Here is a 21,245-nt window from a genome sequence, read left to right as displayed (position 1 = left end):
GTTAAGTGTTTTGTGTGTTGTTCCGAAAGTGAATGTAAAAGGATTTCTTTATTTAACTTTTTAGGTGGATAAATGTATATACTTTATCCCAAATTGAGAAATTCTTGAAATTAAGGGGCTTTTTTTTTTGTTACTGCTCAGGACTCTTCCTTGATAATAAATGCATTTTGGTGGGTTTTATTTTCCATAACTTCTAATTCATTGTGAGTCATTTATGAGGAGAAACTGACAGATTGAGACCAACAGAAACTAACATGACATCCTCAGGTAGGAATAAGCCATTTAAAAGGAGTGTATTGCTATCCTCAATTTGGGGAATTCCACAGCCAGTTAAATAAAGTTGGCTTGAAGGTTAAAATCAAAGTGTGATTCTCAGGTGGTTTCCCATCATGAGCTCAGAGGAAGATACAGGATGTGTCCAGAGGGGGCGCTGTCACTCTGCTCACTCCTCTAAACTGATCAACTCAGGTACTGATGCAGTGAACAGGAAGAGTTTCCTCCAATCACAACAGTTCAGGCCTCATTATTAACATGCATCCTCTGACCTTCCTGTGGAGAAAGAAACACAGAGGTGACAAAGATTATTATCACAACGTAGTTTAACTGATGCAGAGGAAAGAAAAGTCGATAAAGATGAATGATATCAGAGCCTCAGTTTGGGCTACATCATATATCAACACGTGACAGAAAACAGCTCTGTTAGTATCACTAATCATACAGGAGGAGAAATATTTCTGGTGTTTTATGCTTTCTGAGAAACTGAAGACAAAGATTACCTTCTAAAAACACAATTATTGTTAAGAACTCAAACCTGTGTATGTTTGTTTTCACTGCTATGTAAATATTTTCAGTTTCAGAGATTCTAGAAGAAGTTCAGATGAAACATGTAGAGCAGAACATGAGATTTATTTTCTCCACACTGCAACATGAACACGAAAGTATTTAAAAGTCACACAGATTGAAACAGACAATAGTTTCAGCCATAACAGCATAACATTTCAGAGTTTACATGTCTGCAGAACAACACCTCTGCCTCACTGATACAACAGAAAATATTATGACAGACTCACATTTTGATGATATTGATCTAAAGTGTTATTTTGTATCATATTGCTGTTGTTGAAAGTCATACAGTTAAAGAAGAAGAGCCTCACAGTGAATCCTGAATCCCGTCCAGCTTCCACTGCTGATCAGAAAATCCTCACAGACCAAACATTTTATAAAGTCTGACTTTATGTGTCCTTCACTGTAGTTTTCTCTCCATCCTCCACTACAGGTCAACACTATAAATAAATAAATATGTGACATAAACTGAACAGAAGACTGTGCTGTGATCTTGCTTTGATTTGCTGCAGTCTTTGTGTCTCTTTTTCTCTCACGTGTCCACATTAACCAGGTGATGTACAGCTGTGAATGGGACAAATGTAACAAATGATGTTAATGGATACAGACTGTATGGTTATGATGGAGAAGACTTCTTATCATTTGATTTCAAGACAGAGACACTCATCGCTCCAAAACAACAGGCTGTTATCACCAAACACAAGCATGAAAGTAACAGAGGTTTCATTGCTCAGAAGATCCACTTCTACACCCAGAAGTGTCCTGAGTGGCTGAAGAAGTGAACTATGGGAGGAGCTCTCTGATGACAAAAGGTAAAATCACATGACCTGATTTAATGTCATTGATAAGATGCTAATCTGCCTGATTTCTGATGTACTTTGTTTTCAAAGAAACAAGTCATTGTGTCTCAGTTCACACTTTGTCCCTTTTCTCTCCCTTTTATCTCTGTCCTTCTCTTATTTATCACCACATTTGTTCTGTTCTGTCTTCCTTCATCTTTCTCAATTTCTTTCTGTCTCTATTGCTGTCATTACTCTGCTTTTCTAACCTTCTCTCACCTCTGCTTCATGTCTCTTCGTCTGTCTTTCTTCTCTTCTGTACCATCTTCCAATTTCTTAACTACACTTGTCATCAGAACTACATTACTTTAAATCTAAATGTTGATATTAGTATTCAGTTAATGCAGGAACTATGAGCTTTGAGAAATTAGAGGTGATGAAGGTGCCAAACACACAGTTTTCTACAATAATCCTGCAGTTCTTGTATTTTTATGTGTCTTGGATGGAACTTCTTTTTCCTTACTTTGTCTTTTGGTTGGTTTCTTTTATATAGATTTTTCTATGTAATTTAAAGGTAGATGTCAGTATTTCACTAATGCATCTATTACAAACTCCCATAAAACTCAAACTTAAAAGCAAAGAGATGAAAGTGTTATAAGGTAGTTATTGATGTCCACCACAGTTTACTTCACTTAGATAAAAACTGAATAATGTCAACTATTAAACATAGATTTGTCAGGACTGACTGTGGTTGTTCAACAGTCCAGCACTGAGTAATGTGCAGAGTCTGTCTTCATGGGAGAGGAGGTAGTTGTCTTGATGACTCCAGTTCCAGGTTCCTGGATTGGCAGCATCTGCCCACCAGCTGAACGCTCACACACCCACCTGAGGAGAGAGAGGAAAGGAGGGTGAAGGGAGAAACCTGCCACCATCTGAATCCAGAGGCAGAAGGTGTGACATCCACATGCCTGAATGACAAACACAACCCTGCACTCAATGAGTTCAATCATACGTTGAACAAAGCTGATTCACAACATGTTATGTAAAGTCTAACGTTCAAACTTCTGAGACACGTTGCTGTTGTAAAGAATAAATTAACCTTCAGTTCCTTTCTTAACAAAGCTGAAGCTGTTATACATGAAGTTAAAGAGATTATTAAGTGAATTAGATGAAAAAGTAATGTGATATGAACCTTTCAAAAAATACCAGCATCAATTCATTCAAATGGCTGGACTGAGTTCTAACAAATGTTTGTAGTGTTTATCTATAAAAGTTTTGTACTTGACAAAATATTAACACATAAAGCTGACTCATTGATTTTGAAGGTCTAAATGATATTTTAATTACATTGTTGAACTCTATATCAACTAGATAGTTTTTTTCTTTCTGTCTCTTCAGGTTTTAAGATAATAATTTTCACTGGAACACAGATCAGTGTTCCACATTTTCCTCCATAAACTGGGAATTCATTGGATATTCATCATTAATATCACAAACTGGTAGAAGAAGTGTTGGGGATTAAATTGGAAATATTTTCTGATTCAAATTCAAAGGAAATATAAAACTGACTAAAAGAAATCACCAAACACAATGATGTTAAGTTGTTTTGAGCATTTAGTTTCTCATTGAACAGTGGAATTTCCTCTGGTAAAACACACAATGATGAATATTTGCAGTAAAACATATTCTAATTATCTAAAAATCACTGAAAGCATCTCAGTGTTCTTCATACAAACACAGTGAATCAGAGAAATGCCTCCTCATCTGAAACACATATGTCATATTTACTGTTAAATATTTCTGGTTTGGGGTTTTCCTGTAAATCAATAAATCCAACAATGACTAATATTGATAATACAGCTGTAGATAAACATATTCAGACACACAGACACATTACATGCATTCCTCTTTTCATAGACGTATCCTCTGAGGATCTGGTGATATAATGACATAAACATTAAGATAAAATGCTGCAAATCAACCAGCAGCTTCCAGAAACATGTAAAGTGCAGAGTTTCAACATCCTGCAGTTGTCAGTGTAGCTGGTCTTTCTGTGTTCCTGCTGGAGATAAAGTGAACCTCGTCTCTGGATGCTGGGACTGACTCCAGTCCTCTCAGTGGACAAACAGGACAGGAAACTGATGGAGGCAGTTTTTCATCACTCTGGTGATGATCTGGATTTATCAGGAATCTGTTAGGAACACATTTACATCTGGTTTGTGGTGCAGCTGAAAATCATTTAATGTACAGAAAATATATTTGAAGTAAGAATATAAAGTGATGGACTGTATCTCTACACACAGACACTAAATACAAACATCAGTTCAAATGTTTGTCCTGTTGTGTAAATATTCTGTAAAGATCTTGTTTTGATTCCAGGCAGGCTTAAGAAAAATAAATTTATGCTTAAAGTTGTTTTAAATTAAGAGACAGTGTGTTCTACAAAATCTATTTTTATGTGTGGCATAATAATAGATTGTACAGTTGTTTGGGATATTTATTTTTTCAATACACTGTTAAATGTTCTTGAACATATTTCCTGCTGGTAATTAAGGACAAGAACCTTTTTTCATATTTCATAAACATTTAGTGGATGATTGTTAATTAATTTGCTTTTCTGTTTCATTTCTTTTGTACTTTTTTCTTGCTTTTCAATAAACTTCCCAATAATCCAGATTTTAGTGTCTTTTTGTGATTCCACCTGCAGTTTCTATCCAGCTACAGTTTCATAAATGCTGCCTGAGTTTTCTCTGTTGTCTCATCAACTAAATGAATGTTTCTCTGTAGATGTTAAACTGTGATTCTTTACAGAGAAGTGAAGGAGAAACTTGACTTTTCACATGATGAGAGAATAACAGGGATGATTTATTTACAGGCCTTTTTAGTGGAATAATTGTATTTTCTCATGTCTGGTTTGCTGCTGTCTCTAAGAGGAGCATTTGTGAAATAATATAGATTCCTCTAGTTTTATTTGTTCACAGCTACTGTAGGGTTATTAAAATATGTTGAGACAATATGAATATTATTTAATGTGTGTATAAGATTTAAGCAGATCCACTCAGCTCTTCCTCATATTTCACAGATCTGGTCTCATTGTGGTTCCTTTGTTGTCTTCTGAAAAAAATAAATAGTACTTGCATTGAAGTCTGCCTGGCAACTGTTGTTCCATTTTTCTTTACATTATACCTACAATATAATGTCCTCTAAAGTCTTACACCAACCTGTGTCACATTTCATTTTTATTGGCGCTAAGATTATAGTAATTCTTTAAGTTGCAGTCCAAAGATAACTTTTGTTTTTAGTTTATTGTTTCAAGTTCTGTCAATAATTGCTAACATTCTGCAGCTTCAAAGGTTCTGACAGTTAACAGAAGGTTCAAATGTTCCCTGATATTTAAATTGATTATTGTTTCTTCAGTGGTGAAAATATCAAAACGCTGAAACCTACCAGACTTCATAGAAACAGACATTACAGCTGGTGTCACTACGGTGACTTTCATATTTAATGTGTGACAAAAATGTTGCTGTTCAGTGTTTTCTCACAAACATTTATGATATTTTAATCGATTATTTCTATTAAAAAAAACTTCAAATGTAGTACTAGTACAACCTGCTTTTTTCGGTGTTAATATAGATTTATCCATAAGATACTGTGATGCTGGAATATAAAAGCTTCACCAACCTCATGCTGGCTTGTTTTTTTTCCAGACTGTGGACATTTTTTAACAGACAATGGAAAAGAATAAAATCCAATTCTTTCACAATCAGGTGTTGAATGTAAAATTTATTTTAATTTCTATTTTTGGGGGGATTTGGAACTCATGACTGCATTTACACACAGTATATTCTGTACATATATTCTGTATATTTACCAAAAGGAACACCACAGATATGTCTGTTAAAAACATGGTCGTATTTAATAGTCTACTAGTCATAGGTTTGTCTTACTGAAATCTATGAAAGGTTGACATCAAATAGAACTTAAAATCTTTCCTTAGTTAATTTTTTTTTTGTAATTGTAAGAGCTTCATCACTTCTTTCAGCAAAGTTACGTGACCTGGTGGGGTTTTCTGTTTCCAGTTTAACAAAATCAGTCCTTTTGCAGACAACGTGACAAAACATGTCACATTATGATTATTTTACACTTCTATCATGACAACTTTCACACTGAACGCAACCAGAACTGTCTGGTTTGATCTGCTTCTGTAAGACTTCAGATCAGAATTTGGAGTATTTTAGTCCAGTAGTTAACAGATTCAGCTTCACTTCCAGAACATCAAATCATATCAAGTCAAAGGTTTTATTGATTATTTATTGTATGACAGTGCATACAGTGAAATTAGGAGTGCTGCTCCATCTTGTGCATCACAAAATAATTTAAAGAATAAAGCAGAAGCAAGAATATGTCAACATGAATATAATAATAAAATATAAGAAATTTTGTGGAAGTGCAATGAAAAATATTTACAGTATTTACAGTGGGTACCCAGTTGTTGCACAAATTAAGTTATTTATTGCATAAATGAAGTTCTGTGCATAGTTTTAACTCAGTGAATGATGAGTGATTGTGTTCAGAGCACTGATGACTCTCAGGGAAAAACTCGTCTCTGAGTCTGTTTGTTCAGGTTCTGTGGGCTACATGGATGCTAATGAAGCTGGTCTCTGTCCACATCAGTCACAGTCCTGATTTATTGTAGGAAACATCAGTTTTGATAGTGACAGTCTGTGTAATATCATGAACTGCAATAATACCTGTTTAATGAACACAAGAGGAATGGAAGTGGACTTTTCTCCACTGATCCTCTGAGATCTCTCAGTTCCTCCTGTCAGGACTCTCCTGCTGATCAAACGTTGTTGTATTGTTTATTTGTGGCAGTATGTCATGAATTTAAGATACAGCTGACACAGTTAAAGATTTGGATAGAACAGTTAATCCTGAAGCAACATAATATATCAGTTTATGTTAATTATTACAGCTCAGATCAGTCAGTTGGACAGTCTTTATTTCTAGTGTTGTGTTGGTAAAATCATTTTAACAGATTGTCTGGTTAGAACAAAGTCTACATTGAGGCATGTAGAGCTACAGCATCAACACGTTCCACTACAGAACATGAAGAACAATAATCATTTCCAGCAGTCATCACTGGGACAGATTCAGAGTGCTGAGGTTGAACTGGACTGAGGCGTCAAACTCAGATGATTCTCTTCCTGTAGTGATGGATCGACTTCATCCAGCCATCCTCCTGCATGTGGTGACCTAAACAAACACACACAAAACAGATAAACACACATGTACACACATAAGTCCCACATACATGTACACATAAAGACAAAACTGACAAGTGACTTTATTAAGTGCTGGCAGATCACAACTAAACTCTATATTTAGTATTGTGTTCTTTTGCATTAAATAATAAAGAAGACACATAGAAAAGAGCAACACATTAAAGACCAGAGTCCACAGAAACACTAGTGATTGATGCTGTGTGATATTAACACTTATTTCCTTTACAATGCAACACCAAGTACCAATACTGACATTGAAACTGAAGCTTAATGTGTTTAGAAAAGATAATTAAATAGCAGGTTATTTCCATTTAAATTTCCAATCATCTTGTGAGTGTTGCTGGATTTGAAGAATCATCTACAAACAAAACAAATGTGTAGGACAGACTGACTATCTGAGCTACACTCCTCTGTATCCTGATTATTACTCAGCCTGAGCTTTGGAAGTTTTCTGATTAACTCCTTATTCTGATGTGAGAAACACTTCAATTGCTTGCGAGTACAAACCTCCTCAAACTGCAGACAGGAGAAAATGGTGCAAGTTGTAATATAAACACATAAGAAGCTGTGCTGAAAAAGTCACAGATGAAACAGAATGTAGTAAGGAGAGGTGTAGAAGCCCTGTGAGGCATGTGGAATAAAAGGAAGAAAAACATTCACAAACTGCATCCAACAGTCAGCAGAGCTACATTGTTCTCTCTTCTAAACCAATTATTCTCCAGCTTCTTTCTGGATACATTCATTTAATAGGGAAGGGGGGCATAGACCAATCAGGACACATCAATTATCCAGTTATATCTGATATCCCACCTACTCAGTGAACCTATAAAATAGCTGCTCTGGAGGAATGACTCCTCTGTAACCTCCAGGACAAGATGCTCTCTGTAAGGAAGTAACTGACAGCTGATGACTTCTGTAAACTTCATGTCTTTTTATCAGGCTGGTCACTTTAATCAGACAAGAAAACTCTGTGAATTCACTGCAGTTGTAAAACTACATGAACAGAAAAACAGGATGGTGTGTGGTTCATGTCCACCTCTCTGCATTAAAGGATCTGCATGTGGTCAGTAGGGAGCTTGAGCTTCATAACAGATAAAACTGGCTTTAGTGAGGATTCACACTTTATTGGTTCATCTGACTTCAGTTTCATTAAAAACAAAAGCAGAAGGAAGCAGATCTTTAAAAGAAAATGTTTACTATGTGTCTTCATCACACATCTCTGTACAAGCTGCTAAATTCAAAAGATAGAGAGAACTGCAAGTCGTGTAGTTTGGGTTTAAACAGAGAATTGAGGTGTTTCAGATGATTTTCTGAGATCCTGAATCTCTGAATATCTGCAATGTAAAGATTATAAACACTATTGAGCACTGACAACATTTAATTTTCAAACAGTGGAAACTCATTCAGTCAACTCAAGTATAATTATCTGTCCTGAACACTTCCTAGTGTCTGCATTTATGAGCAATAAATATATAAATATTATCAATCTTTGCACAATCATCTTTAATTTGCACTGAAGGTGTTCCATTGTATCTTATTCTAAATCTATTTTAAATTAAAAATATTTTCATCTTGCTCAGTTTTAGGCGGATGTGTACATTATCATACTGTTTTTCTTACCTGCGTCATGTCAGCTCAGTATTGGTCATGTTGTTTGTAAATTTTGTGATTGATGCTGCAACACCACAGTTTCCCTGCAAGGATCAATAATTTCATCTGTCTGCTCTTAAATCTATTTTTACCAGTTTAATTCTTAAATACGTCACTATATTTCAGAGAGACAAGTTTTTGTTTGGTTATTCCTTATTGCTTTAAAAAGTTTTTTTAACAGCTTCAGTTATTTATCAAGTAATATTTAACATGAAAAACACATGATAGTCTTTTAAAATGGACAGTGGACTTTTTGTCAAGACAGTGGAATTCCAGTGTAGACTAATGCACTAATAATGTGTTTCAGACCCTTACAGCTCCAGACAACACTGATCCTGACTGACACTTTCAATACAGTAATTTACCTTTAAATAGGAAAGTCAATCATGTAAACTGTAAAAGGTTGTTTCTTAATTTGCACTAACAATTTATTATGACATTTTAGGTATAAGGAAAATGTAACTAACTTGACTTCCCACAGTAAAGACAAAGAGATAATAAAACATGATAAATAATATAAATATTTCATAAAAGTATTGTATTTCATGTGATTTTTTTTTCCTGTCTTATGATTTCTGTCAAAGAAAAAATCACTGAAGAGACTTCAGAGATCTTTTTTTAATATTGTTTGTTGGAGGTGAATTTCTTCATAACATAAAACATTTCAGGCATTCAGATAGTCTTAGGTTTCCTAAAACAGTGATTCCTTTCGTTGACACTAATAATTCAATATGACCAGAGTTTATGAAGATGTTTTTGTCTTTTTCACAGTTCAAAGGTAAATACATGATCTGTCTGTAGGGGGCGCTGTCTCACTGCTGACTTCTCTGTACAGGTGATAAACTCAGGTATTGATCAGCAGTGAGCAGGAAGAGACTTTATCCACCACAGTTCAGCCTCAGCATAATTAATATAGACATGACTTTATCCAAATAAAAGATGAAACTATGTGAATAATTCTGCTCCAGCTGAAGAAGTGAAACCTAAATTCTAAATAATTCTAAAGTGCTTCAAACAGTGAGAAGTGAAATAAGAGTAAAACCAAAGCAGGAGCAAAATGAAAAACAGCATCAGGTGTCCAAACATCAACTGTGGTGTTGAGTTTCTGTTCAGTCAGACAGTTTTCAGAGTTCAGTCAGATTAGCAGCATTTATTCTGACAGAACTGATCTGATGCTGGAGTTTAAGAAGCTCAGACTCTTTCTGCTTTACATGAAGACACTCATGTTTTATTATCATGTTGTGAGTCCTGATAGTAGATCTAACTCATACCAGGAGCAATGTTGCCTACATTACAGTTGCTCCCATTCAAGTCTTAGAAATACAAACAATACAAAATAGAAATAAACATAATAGAAAATTATGCATTCTAACACATCAATACAAGCTAAAAACAATATGAGAATAAAGATGATTCTCACAATCTCATTTAATGACAAAATTATACAGTCAGATCCGTTTAAAATAAACCCCTTATTGACACTTTCTGTCCTCCACAGTTCACGCTGAGGATCTGGAGGTTTGAACCACTGGAGGGAGCAGCTCACCACAGAAACTCACTGAACAGCAGTGAAACCACACTTGAATATTTCTGATCAGAAATGTTTTAAATGTCAGGGAAATCATAAATAACAGGACAAAAAGATAAGATATTAGTTCACACAAGCTCCAGTGTGAATCTGAATAATTGCAGTGACCTCTGGCCTCCCAGAAAATGAATGCATTTCAGCATTATATCACATTAGAATAAAATCACTATGAACAGTCGGAGCAACAGAAGATTAAATACTCCTGACATCAACAGTGAAGAAACTTCAAATGAAGCCCCCAGCTCTTCCATCATCTAAAACTGGCTAAAATAAGCAGATTTTACTTTCACTTTCGTTCATAACCTCAGTTGGTGAGTTTCAACCGGATTTAAGTGACGTTAAGCCCAAACTAAATTCTCATTGGTTCAGATGGAGGATGAAGTTGAAACGCTCCATGTTTTCTCCTCATTCCAGCTCTAACAGTCGGTCAGGACACAGTGGTTTTATCTGGACAGACTCTCAGTTACTCGCAGATATAAAGATTGAGATCGAATAGAAGAAAATGAAGACCCTCATTCTCATGTTCCTCCTGGGAATAGGCGGAGTGACGGCAGGTGAGTTATTTCTGTTATTTTTCATTTAATTCGGTTCGTTAAAAAAGCTTCGTGTCTTTATCCTAATAAGAATTTAAGGCCCGTTGCTTGTCTGTGACACCACAATTTATAAAACTTATAGGGCCTCCTTGATTTATTGATCACCAATAGTACTATTTTTCTCGCCTTTTGAGAGCGAAATGGTCCGAGCAGTTTCTGACCAAAATGCAAAAAGAATTCCATAGCCCAAAAGTCTAACTCGCAATACAGATTTAAAACATGATAAAAGTAGGAAGCTGGAACCTACTCAACAAAGAATTTAAATCAACTATTTTATTTTTTGTATTTATGCTCCTCTTACAGCCATGCTTCTGATATAAAAATGAAGTTCTTCACCTCAAATGTTCCAACCTAAATAGATGAATATCACATTATCATTGTGAAGTCGTTATTTTAGGGGTAGCTATCGTGACTGTTGTATTAGAAGTTATGTAAATATACCTCGTTATTCAAAACTTCAGCAAGAGCAAACCCAGTCGTCATAACCTTTAGTATTAGACATACACTTGGGTGCGACAGGATACAATCACATACATTATAACTTGTTGAAAATACAGAGTAGTATTTAAATCCTGTATTATTTTGGCTTTGTGGTTTCCTTCTATTATAATCATGAAGAATGTTAACTATTCACTACTAATAAATGTCATCCTATCTGGATACAAGTATTCGGCTGGTTTAATATTTATTTTCAGGAAAGTATATTATTTGAGTCAGAAAAATCTAAGTGTTAAATAATCTAAACTGGACATCAGTTAAGATTATTTAACTGAGCTGATCACAGTTTGTTCATCAACTGGAAATATGAAGATTAAGTGTTTACCTATAGACTGGATGACAGCTTCTTAGGGTTTCTGTAATGTAGTTCTCATTGGTTCCGTGTTCAATAAAATTATAGATTGATCAGCGATTTATAAAGCTTTAATTCTGAAACATTAACTTTCTCTTACAGTGCCTCACTCTCTGAAGTATTTCTACACTGCATCTTCTGGAATCCCCAGCTTCCCAGAATATGTGTCTGTTGGTTTGGTTGACGATGTTCAGATTAGTCACTGTGACAGCATCACCAACAGAAACGTACCCAAACAGGATTGGATGAAAGAAGCCAAAGCAGAGGATCCACAGTACTGGAAGAGGAACACTGAAGTCTGTGTGGGTAACCAGCAGTCCTTCAAAGCCAACATTGAAATAGCAAAGCAGCGCTTCAACCAAACTGGAGGTTTGTTTATGTTTCACTATATTTGAGACATTTGTTTTTTTTGTAATTTTTTTAATTTCTGGTTTGTTCCAAAGTATTAAAGACACACACACACACACACACGGTATTGTAACTGTTTGTTATTGAGACATTTCACACACACTGAAACACAGTTATCTTTAAAACACTAATTACTAAAACAGAGACTAATTTATGCAGCTATACTACACTGACAGTTTCTGTTCCTTCCACAGTAACAAACTGACATTATTCATTATCTCCACTAGATTAGGTCAGAGTAACTGCTGAACTGATTTACAACACAGAGCAGATCTGTTAACATTAGTTTCTGTTTTTTTAAACTGTGGAGCAGGACTGTAAATGAGACACGTGCTGCTTCTATTGGTCTTCATATGAGAGTAGAAACTGTTTTAATAAACCTCAGTGACAAAACGACTTGGAAAATGTATCTTAAAGATCACAGATTTGAACTCTACTGACGAGCTTGTAATTCCCAAAGCATATAAACACAATAGATCAAATCAATTTTACTTCACTGTTGATGCACTAATGAACATGTACCATTCTGAAACAATTAGTAAATTAATCCGTCAGTTTCCCAACAATTTTGTTTGACAAGAATTTTGACAATTGTATTATCATTTGTCTTTTAATGAAATGCAAGATTAAACATTACCTGCGCTTCTTTTTCTGTATAATTTATATTAAATATTGTTAGAAGCTGACTGGACAAAAGAAGTTATTTCATGAGTTTACATTAGGTTCTAAGAGCTTGATTGGGATTTTTTCTATTTTCTAAAATACTGAACTGTAAAAGATTAATCAGAAAACTGTCACTAAGTGGAGACTAAAATATTTAAATAGAAGGACTACTATGATGTTAAATTTATACATTAACAAACACAAAAGAGTTGATCAAACATAAAATGCAACTCAAGTTTACAGATTTACAGAACTTTCACAAATATGACAAAGACCTACTGCATGAATCACAAAGACATAGTATTATAATATTTGTATCCATGATGGTACCTTGTATTTTCTTTCTTTAGGTTGTGAGATTTTCATTTGCACATTAATTTTCTGAGTTTTGTCATTAACAGTAAAAGGGCAGACACTCTAGGGGCGGAGTTTCTCTCTGCTGCTCTTCTATTGGTCTGATAAACTGTCAGTCACATCCTGCAGCTCTTTCAGTTTCCACAAACCTCTGATCTGTTAGCATTCAGCCTCCAGCAGCCACTAACAGTAGAAACTCCACTTAATTCCACAGTCTGTTTTCATCACTGATATATGAAACCTTACTGCTGACATTAGAGAACCTTCTGGAAAATATGTCAGTGTCTCCAGAACTCTGAGTTACTGACATTTATTGTGAGCAAACACTAGTCTTTCATGCACATTTAACCAGCTAAATCTGAAAACACTGTTTAACTTCATGTGTTTTCATGCTGTTTAGATAAAGACCTGAAATCAGACTAAAACACCTAATCAGTGGAATAAATGTTAAAATATTTTCTTGTTCCTTTTCAGTTCAGAAATGTGATAAAGTTTAGATGACAGCCAGCATGTATTGATCAGTTTGATCTGGTTAAAGCTCCGTTCAGTCCTCTCCTGCTCTCCATCATCACCTATTCTGTGTTTTAATGTTCACATTCACTGTGTAACTGATCTCATTTCATTATTTTTCTGTTTGTGTTGTCAGACAAGTGACTGAACAGAAACAGTGATTTGTTGTGGCTCATAAATGCTGAGTAAAGCAGGAAAATCAAACCTACTGTACTGTTGTACTGAGACACTGCTGTTATTCTGTATATTCATTAAAACCACATTGTTTCTTATCAACCTGTTTATTGACACACAAATATAACAGGACAATGATTATTATTAGTTTATATTTTAGTGCGTAATGATCAGTTATAGTTGGAGGATCAGCAGGTGATGTAAGTAAATCCTAGTTACTAAACACAGTAAAAAGGAGGAAACATGTCAGTCACATGATCCAGTTGCTGCCAAACAGTAAAACTACATTAGTGTCTGCTGACAGTTAAACTGAGCACTTCAAACAAACACTACATCCACAGTAAAGCAGCGTTTTCTCCACCTGAGAGCAGAGTTTTTCCTGCTGGTTGTCCAGATTGTATTAAAACATGCAGTAAATCCAGTAACAGTGTCTGTGCAGCAGCTTTCTGCCTCCTCTAACCCTCTCTGTGATCCACAATACAGCTGTTGTCATCAACCTGTGTTTGTGTTGAGTTTGTGCAGCGACTTAATGGTGATAAAACAGAGATTTAACAAGCGTCTCAGCTCCACAGTGCAGCAGTTAGTGTCTGTCTGGTTAGCAGGTCACCTTTATGAGCCACAATCACATCACTGTTGATGCTCATTGGTTTGATAAGAGAGAGAGAAAAATAATTCAGTGACAGCAGCTCAACTGTGTTTGTTAAAATTCAGTAACGTTCTATGTGATGATGGAGAGCAGGAGAGGACTGATGGGAGGTTTAACCACATCAGACTGTTTGTTGTTTTCAGAACTAAAGAGGAGCAAAAATTATTTCATGTTTTTCCCTCTAATTATGTGTTTCAGTGAGGTGGAAAATCTTCACCAGTACAGCATGAAAAGACATAATGTTGAAGAGCGTGGAGCTAACAAAGAAGCTAACAAACAAGCTAACAAGCTAGCTAGCGTTGGCTCACGATAAATGTCAGAAGTGTAGACATCTGAACTTTAACTTTACAGAAGTTTTTTTTTGTTTTTGTTGGAAATTATTTAATGTTTTTTCCTTGAATCACGTGTTTGTGTGTTGGAAAATTTTTGTTTTCTGAGCTGAAGAGGAACAGAAATAATTTGATCTTTTTTCCTCTAATGTGTTTCAGTGAGGTGGAAAATCTTCACCAGTACAGCATGAAAACACATAATGTTAAAGAGCATTTTTTTTTAGACTTAGTGGCTTATTGTGGATGTAGCTAACAAGCTAACAAACGAGCTAACAAGCTAGCTAGCGTTGCTTATGATAAATGTCAGAGAACTGTAGACGGCTGAACTTTAACTTTACAGAAAGTTATCTGTCATCAGCAGTGAGGTTTCATAAATACATCAGAGACAAACTGACAGTGGAAATAACTTGAATTCTAACTTTTCAGGAGGCTGCTGGCTGAATGCTAACAGCACAAAGACAAACTGAGACTCACAAACCAAAAATCAGAAACACAAAATAACAGACAATACAAGCTGTGATCTGAGATGAAAATCACATTTCTCTGCATTTTACATTGTAGCTCTTTGTCATATTATTTAAATGATAGTAAAATTGTGTTGCAGTTTGTGTTTGAATATTCAGATCTCAAAATTGATATCCAGATACCACCATCAGGACCAGATACTCAGATATTTGGGTCCAGTCCTACTGTGTCTGTGCCAAAATAAACATAATTAGTACTGAAATGATTAATGAATAAAATCAGCTGATCAAGAGAGAATTACTGTAATTGACAAACATTTTCACTCAGATCATCATCATTTGAGTCTTTTATCAAACAAAATGTCAAACATTTGCTGGATCCTGTTTCTCAGACGTGAAAATTTGCTGCTTTTCTCTGTTTAACATTCATTTTAAATAAATACTGATCAGTGTTGGTTGGACAAAAGAAGCAATTAAAAGATTTCACCTCAGACTTTGGGAGCTTAAAGGGCATTTTTGAGTATTTCTTGGCATTTTACAGTGAAATCAATGATAAATAAAAAAATCCTCATTATATAATCAGAAATTACGCAGTTCATTAGCTGCAGCCCTGAATATGTAGTAAAATACAGATTAAATTAGATGAACTCTTCTGTCCTGATTCACAGTAAATTCGTTGTGTAAATATGTAGTAGATTTACAGATTAGATTAACTTTACTAGACCACATGATGCCAGAATGAACACATACTATGTAGAAATAAGTCAGTTAATCAATTAGTTTATCAAGAGAAATGTCATTCACAACAACTTCGACGATAAATAATCATCGTTTAAGTTCTTTTTTTTATCAAGTCAAATTTCAAACATTTTCTGGTTCCTTTTGTTAAACATAAAAATTTCCTGCTTTTATTTTTTTACATTTGTTAGTTATTGATGGAATTATCAAAGAAAAATAGATGGTTGATAATGAAAAGAATGATTACTTTCAACTCTATATATATTGAAGGACAAAATCTTAGATCAGGACTCACAGACTGTCTCCCAGTCTCCATACTGGTCCTGCTGGTCTCTGGTTCATTGTGACCCATTGCAGTAACACTGTTGAACTGGACTCTCTGTTCTGGCTGAGCAGGTGGAGTCTAGTGACTGATGCCACTGAAACTGTCCTTCAGTGGAAGCTTGTAGAAAACCCTGAGGACAGTCTGGTGTGTAGTTTCTCTCAGGACGAGGATGTTGTTGGACTGATGGAGTGGCTGCAGAGTTTCAGAGGGTGTGATGTTAAATCCAGGATCAGCTTTAATCTGTGTCTGCTGCTCAGGACTCCACCTCAGTGTGAGAATCTGTTCCTGCAGCTCACATCAAGTTCCAGCTCCTTCAACAGTGGACATGAACTGTGTGTTAGTGGAGGCAGGAAGTGGACTGTGTTTGGATCTTACTGTTTCCTCGCAGATTCTGTCTCAGTCTGAGATGTTCACACTGTTCACATGATGATCATCTGTAAGAGGCTGATAACAGCAGATGTAGATTAACTGGTTAGAAATGTGTTGATCAGTGTGTCATTGTGGTAAATATGTGATACAAACTGTTAGCAGAATACTGTGGTTTGAGCTTGCTTTCATTTTGTCCAGTCTTTGTGTCTGTTTTTCTCTCAGGTGTTCACGTTTTCCAGAACATGTATGGCTGTGAATGGGATGATGAGACAGACAAGGTTAATGGATATGATCAGTATGGTTATGATGGAGAAGACTTCATATCATTGGACCTGAAGACAGAGACCTGGATTGCTCCAAACCAACAGGCTGTCATCACCAAGCACAAGTGGGACAATAACAAAGCTTGGATTGCACAGGATAAGAACTACCTCACCCAGGAGTGCCGTGATTGGGTGAAGAAGTATGTGAACTATGCGAGGAGCTCTCTGATGAGAAAAGGTAAAATCAAAAACGTCTTTGATGAAATGCTCTTTTGAATCGATTTCTGATGTATGTTGACATAATGGACAACCCACTGTCTCAGTTTATACTCTGTCCCTTTTCTCCCCCTTTTATCTGTCACACTCTAGCATATTTGTTACTACTCTAATTCTGTTCTGTCTTCATTTTCTGCCTTACTTTCTTTGTCTCTTTTACTGTCTTTTTGCAGCTTTTCTAACCTTTCTCTCACCACCTCACATTTCATCTGTTTTTGTTTTCTTCTCTTCTGTACCATCTCCCCCTTTCCTTAATTGCACTTGGCATTTAAACTACATTACTTTAAATGTAGATATTACGGTTCAGTTAATACAGAAACTCTGAGCTGTCTTTCTCTTCTCTCTGCAGATCTTCCATCAGTGTCTCTCCTCCAGAAGACTCCCTCCTCTCAGGTCACCTGCCACGCTACAGGTTTCTACCCTGACAGAGCCGACTTGTTCTGGAGGAAAGATGGAGAGGAGCTTCATGAGGACGTGGACAAAGGAGAGATCCTCCCCAACCATGATGGAACCTTCCAGATGAGTGTTGACCTGAAGATTTCATCAATCACTCCTGAAGACTGGAAGAAGTACGACTGTGTGTTTCAGCTGTCTGGTGTCAAAGACGACATCATCACCAAACTGAAGAAATCAGTGATCAAAACCAATGAGGGTAAGACTGAAATCAGACCTGATGAAGGTGACAAAAACACATGTAGTTTCCTGTAATAATCCTACAGTTCATGTATTTTCATTCATCTTGGATGGAAGTTCTTTTACTTTACTTTTTCTATTGGTTGGTTTCTTTCATATTGATTTTATATGTAATTTTAAGGTTGATGTCAGTATTTCACTAATACATCTATTAAAACTGCCAAAAAACTCAATTAAAAGTAAGGAGATGAAAGTGTTTTGAAGTAATTCTTGATATCCACCACAGTTTACTTCACTTTGCTTAAAACTAAACAATGTCAACAATTAAACATAGATTTGTTTCACTTAATCTTTAAGTCTGCCTCATTTGTTTTAGGGCTTTTAAAGAAAGAATTTGCAAGGACCTTTTGAGGCATTTTTAGTGTGTAACTCCAGTTAATAAATTAGACTTTAAGTTAGACAAAGATTATTTTATTAATCCCCAGAGAGAAATTAAGTTGTTACAACAGCATGGATATTCAATAAAGGAGTAAACAATAAGACAACACAGAATATTAGAGTATAAAGTGAAGGTAAAATAAGATTAAATTAAAATGAAATTGAATAGTGAAATAAGATACAGATATTTAAATAGAATAAAGGAAAAAATCATACAAATATACAAGAGTGACAATATTATTGTTTTTATATTTTAAAGTATTCAGAAATGTGCAAATAAGAAATGTGAATTTACAGCCACAGCATTTACATAAATACTGGACAGTTGTAGAAGAGAGATTTACTTAATAAGTGGTATGTGTATGTTTTATATCTTAATAAATTAGAATAAAATTTATTTGGCAAATGCTTTGCTTACAGTTTAAAGAAACATGGAATTTAAATGTGGATGTTAGAGGCTCTCTTGATGTGTATTTAGTGCTAATAACATATATGTAGGACAGAAACCAGCACAGAGACATGCAGCCCAACAAACACAACAAAGCTGAAAGAATCAATAAGAACAGACTCTCTAATTATGTTCGTATTAGTCGAGATGAAATGTAAATTCACAACAGCAAGACAAAACATACAGTATTTGTAAATTTAATCTTGGTTTTACAGGATTGTCGACTGTCAAATTTATGTTTTCCTGTTCTCACCTGCTTCATATGTTCAGGTTGTGATTTATTTGTTTATTTTCTCAACAGGGAATTCTCTCACCATGATGATCATCCCCATCGTTGCCGCTGTGGTTGTTCTTGCTGTCATCGCTGTGGTTGGATTCATTGTTTACAAGAAGAAGAATGGTGAGAGACCAGAACACATAATTTTTTCCCAACATGTTAGACTTTTAGATTTTATTCAGATAGCACAAGTGAAACAAACTTTAAGTCCCAGCACCGTAATATCAATAAATAATCGCTTTAAGGCTGAGAGCTACAGCTTCATGAAAATATGACTAAAGTTTTAATGTAAAAGAAAAGATTGAATTGGAAAAGAATAATGTAGAACAACTTTCAACTGCAACAACTAAAATTATTTGTTTTCTTGTAATTTCAGACAAGCGTCCTCCATCTCGTGAGTAAAACCTGTTTGGATTCTATTTTCTCTGATTCACTCTAGATTTAAATGGATTTCTGTGTTTTGTGTAAAAATTTCAGTGAGTTTTATTTGTAAAACACAGTGTTGATTCAGATCGCAGTGGGAGTTTAATGTGTTTCTCATTTTACAGCTGTAGAGAACAAAGAGGTCCAGGAAGAAATGCTTCCAAAAGCCTGAATGACAAACAAAACCCTGCACACAGTGAGTTGGTTCATATGTTGAACAAAGCTGATTTAAAACATGTAAAGTCTCACGTTAAAACTTCTGTGACACGTTGTAGTTGTGAAAAAACAATGAATTCAAGTTCAGTTAAACTTAGCAAAGATGAAGCTGTTATGGATTAAGTTAAATTACATTAGTAAGAGAAATAGATAAATAAAAGTGATGTAATAGAAAATAAAGTAATATTAAACTTTTGAAAAACAGTGACAGCACTTTTTTGAAAATGGTTGAATTGAGTTAGAACAAATGTTTGTAGTTTTTACCTGTAAAGGGTATTGTAGGTAAATACTTGACAAAATGTCTGAATCATGAATGTTGAAGGTCCAAATGATTCTGTGATTATGTGGTTTAACTGTAACTGTATTTTTTTTTCTTTCTGTCTCTTTAGGTTCATGGATAAATTTTGCACTGAAACAAGGAGCAGTGTTCCACATCCTCCTCCATAAACTAGAAATTCATTGGATGATCTTCATTATTATCATAAACTGGTGGAAGAAGTGTTGGGGATTGAGTTAGAAATACTTTGTTTCAAATTTAAAGGAAATAAAATTTACAAAAAGGAGTCATCAAACAAAATGAAGTTAAGTTGTTTGAGCATTTAGTTCCTAATTAAAAAAATGGAATTTCCTCTGATAAAACATGAATATTTGCAGGGAATTAAAATATACTCATTATATAAAAATCACTGAAAGTATCTCAGTGTTCTTCATACAATGAATTAGAGAATTGCCTCGTCATCTGAAACACATTTATCATATTTACAGTTAAATAGTTCTGGTTTTGGAGTTTTCCTGTAAATCAGTTAAACAATGATCAATATTGATAATACTGATGTAGATATACATATTTAGACACAGACACATATTACATGCAGTTCCCTTTTCATAGACGTATCCTCTGAGGGTCTGGTGATATAATGACATAAACATTAAGATAAAATGCTGCAAATCAACCAGCAGCTTCCAGAAACATGTAAAGTGCAGAGTTTCAACATCGTGCAGTTGTCAGTGTAGCTGGTCTTTCTGTGTTCCTGCTGGAGATAAAGTGAACCTCGTCTCTGGATGCTGGGACTGACTCCAGTCCTCTCAGTGGACAAACAGGACAGGAAACTGATGGAGGCAGTTTTTCATCACTCTGGTGATGATCTGGATTTATCAGTAATCTGTTACAAACACATTTACATCTGGTTCCTGCTACATCATTAAAATATGTCAATGCAATTTCAGAATAATATATAAGTAAAATAAAATTGACATATTCGAGGGAGCTGTACCAGTGTTTCCCAACCCTCTACACACAGACACAAGCATCAGTTCAGATTTTAGTTTCCAGTTGTGTATATACTGTGTGTAAAGATCTTTCTTTGATTCCAACCAGGCTTAAGAAGTTTTAATATGTCTTTGAAATTATTCTTGAGTGTTTTTGTTTCTTTTGCTATATCTATTGTGTGATCTTAAGTTTGAGATTATATTTTAATTAAGATTCTTAAGGGTAGTGTGATAGATTCTGTTTCAGCACACTGGTAAATGTTCTTGAAAATATTTCTTTCTAGTACTTAGAGACAAGATAATTTTTGTAAACTGAGATTATATAGTGATGCTTAAATCAATTCTTGGGTTTATTAGATAATTAAGTTGTATTGCTGTTTCATTCCTTTTGTACTTTTGCTTCGCTCTTCAATAAAGTCCTTAATAATCCAAAA

The 21,245-nt window shown here is 35.0% G+C and overlaps 1 protein-coding gene across 1 annotated transcript; it reads left to right on the top strand.

The window, feature by feature from the left end:
- Positions 1-10,559: 10,559 nt before the first annotated feature.
- On the top strand, positions 10,560-21,245 carry LOC111584589 (H-2 class I histocompatibility antigen, Q9 alpha chain). The gene is made up of 8 exons (XM_055017970.1): positions 10,560-10,699; positions 11,691-11,957; positions 16,791-17,069; positions 17,457-17,759; positions 18,928-19,026; positions 19,280-19,297; positions 19,452-19,522; positions 19,932-21,245. The coding sequence occupies exons 1-7, from the start codon at positions 10,648-10,650 to the stop codon at positions 19,496-19,498; spliced, it is 1,065 nt and encodes a 354-aa protein (XP_054873945.1). The 5' UTR covers positions 10,560-10,647; the 3' UTR covers positions 19,499-19,522; positions 19,932-21,245.

Source organism: Amphiprion ocellaris, chromosome 15, assembly GCF_022539595.1.
Source record: "Amphiprion ocellaris isolate individual 3 ecotype Okinawa chromosome 15, ASM2253959v1, whole genome shotgun sequence".
Lineage (NCBI taxonomy): Eukaryota > Metazoa > Chordata > Actinopteri > Pomacentridae > Amphiprion > Amphiprion ocellaris.
The sequence above is the reverse complement of the archived record's forward strand: the minus strand, read 5'-3'. Positions and strand labels throughout refer to the sequence as shown.

Coding starts and splice junctions, on each gene's coding strand:
- LOC111584589 (XM_055017970.1), top strand. CDS start 10,648: ATGAAGACCCTCATTCTCATGTTCCTCCTGGGAATAGGCGGAGTGACG. Junction 10,700..11,690: donor AATAGGCGGAGTGACGGCAG/GTGAGTTATTTC, acceptor TTTCTCTTACAG/TGCCTCACTCTCTGAAGTAT. Junction 11,958..16,790: donor GCGCTTCAACCAAACTGGAG/GTTTGTTTATGT, acceptor TTTTTCTCTCAG/GTGTTCACGTTTTCCAGAAC.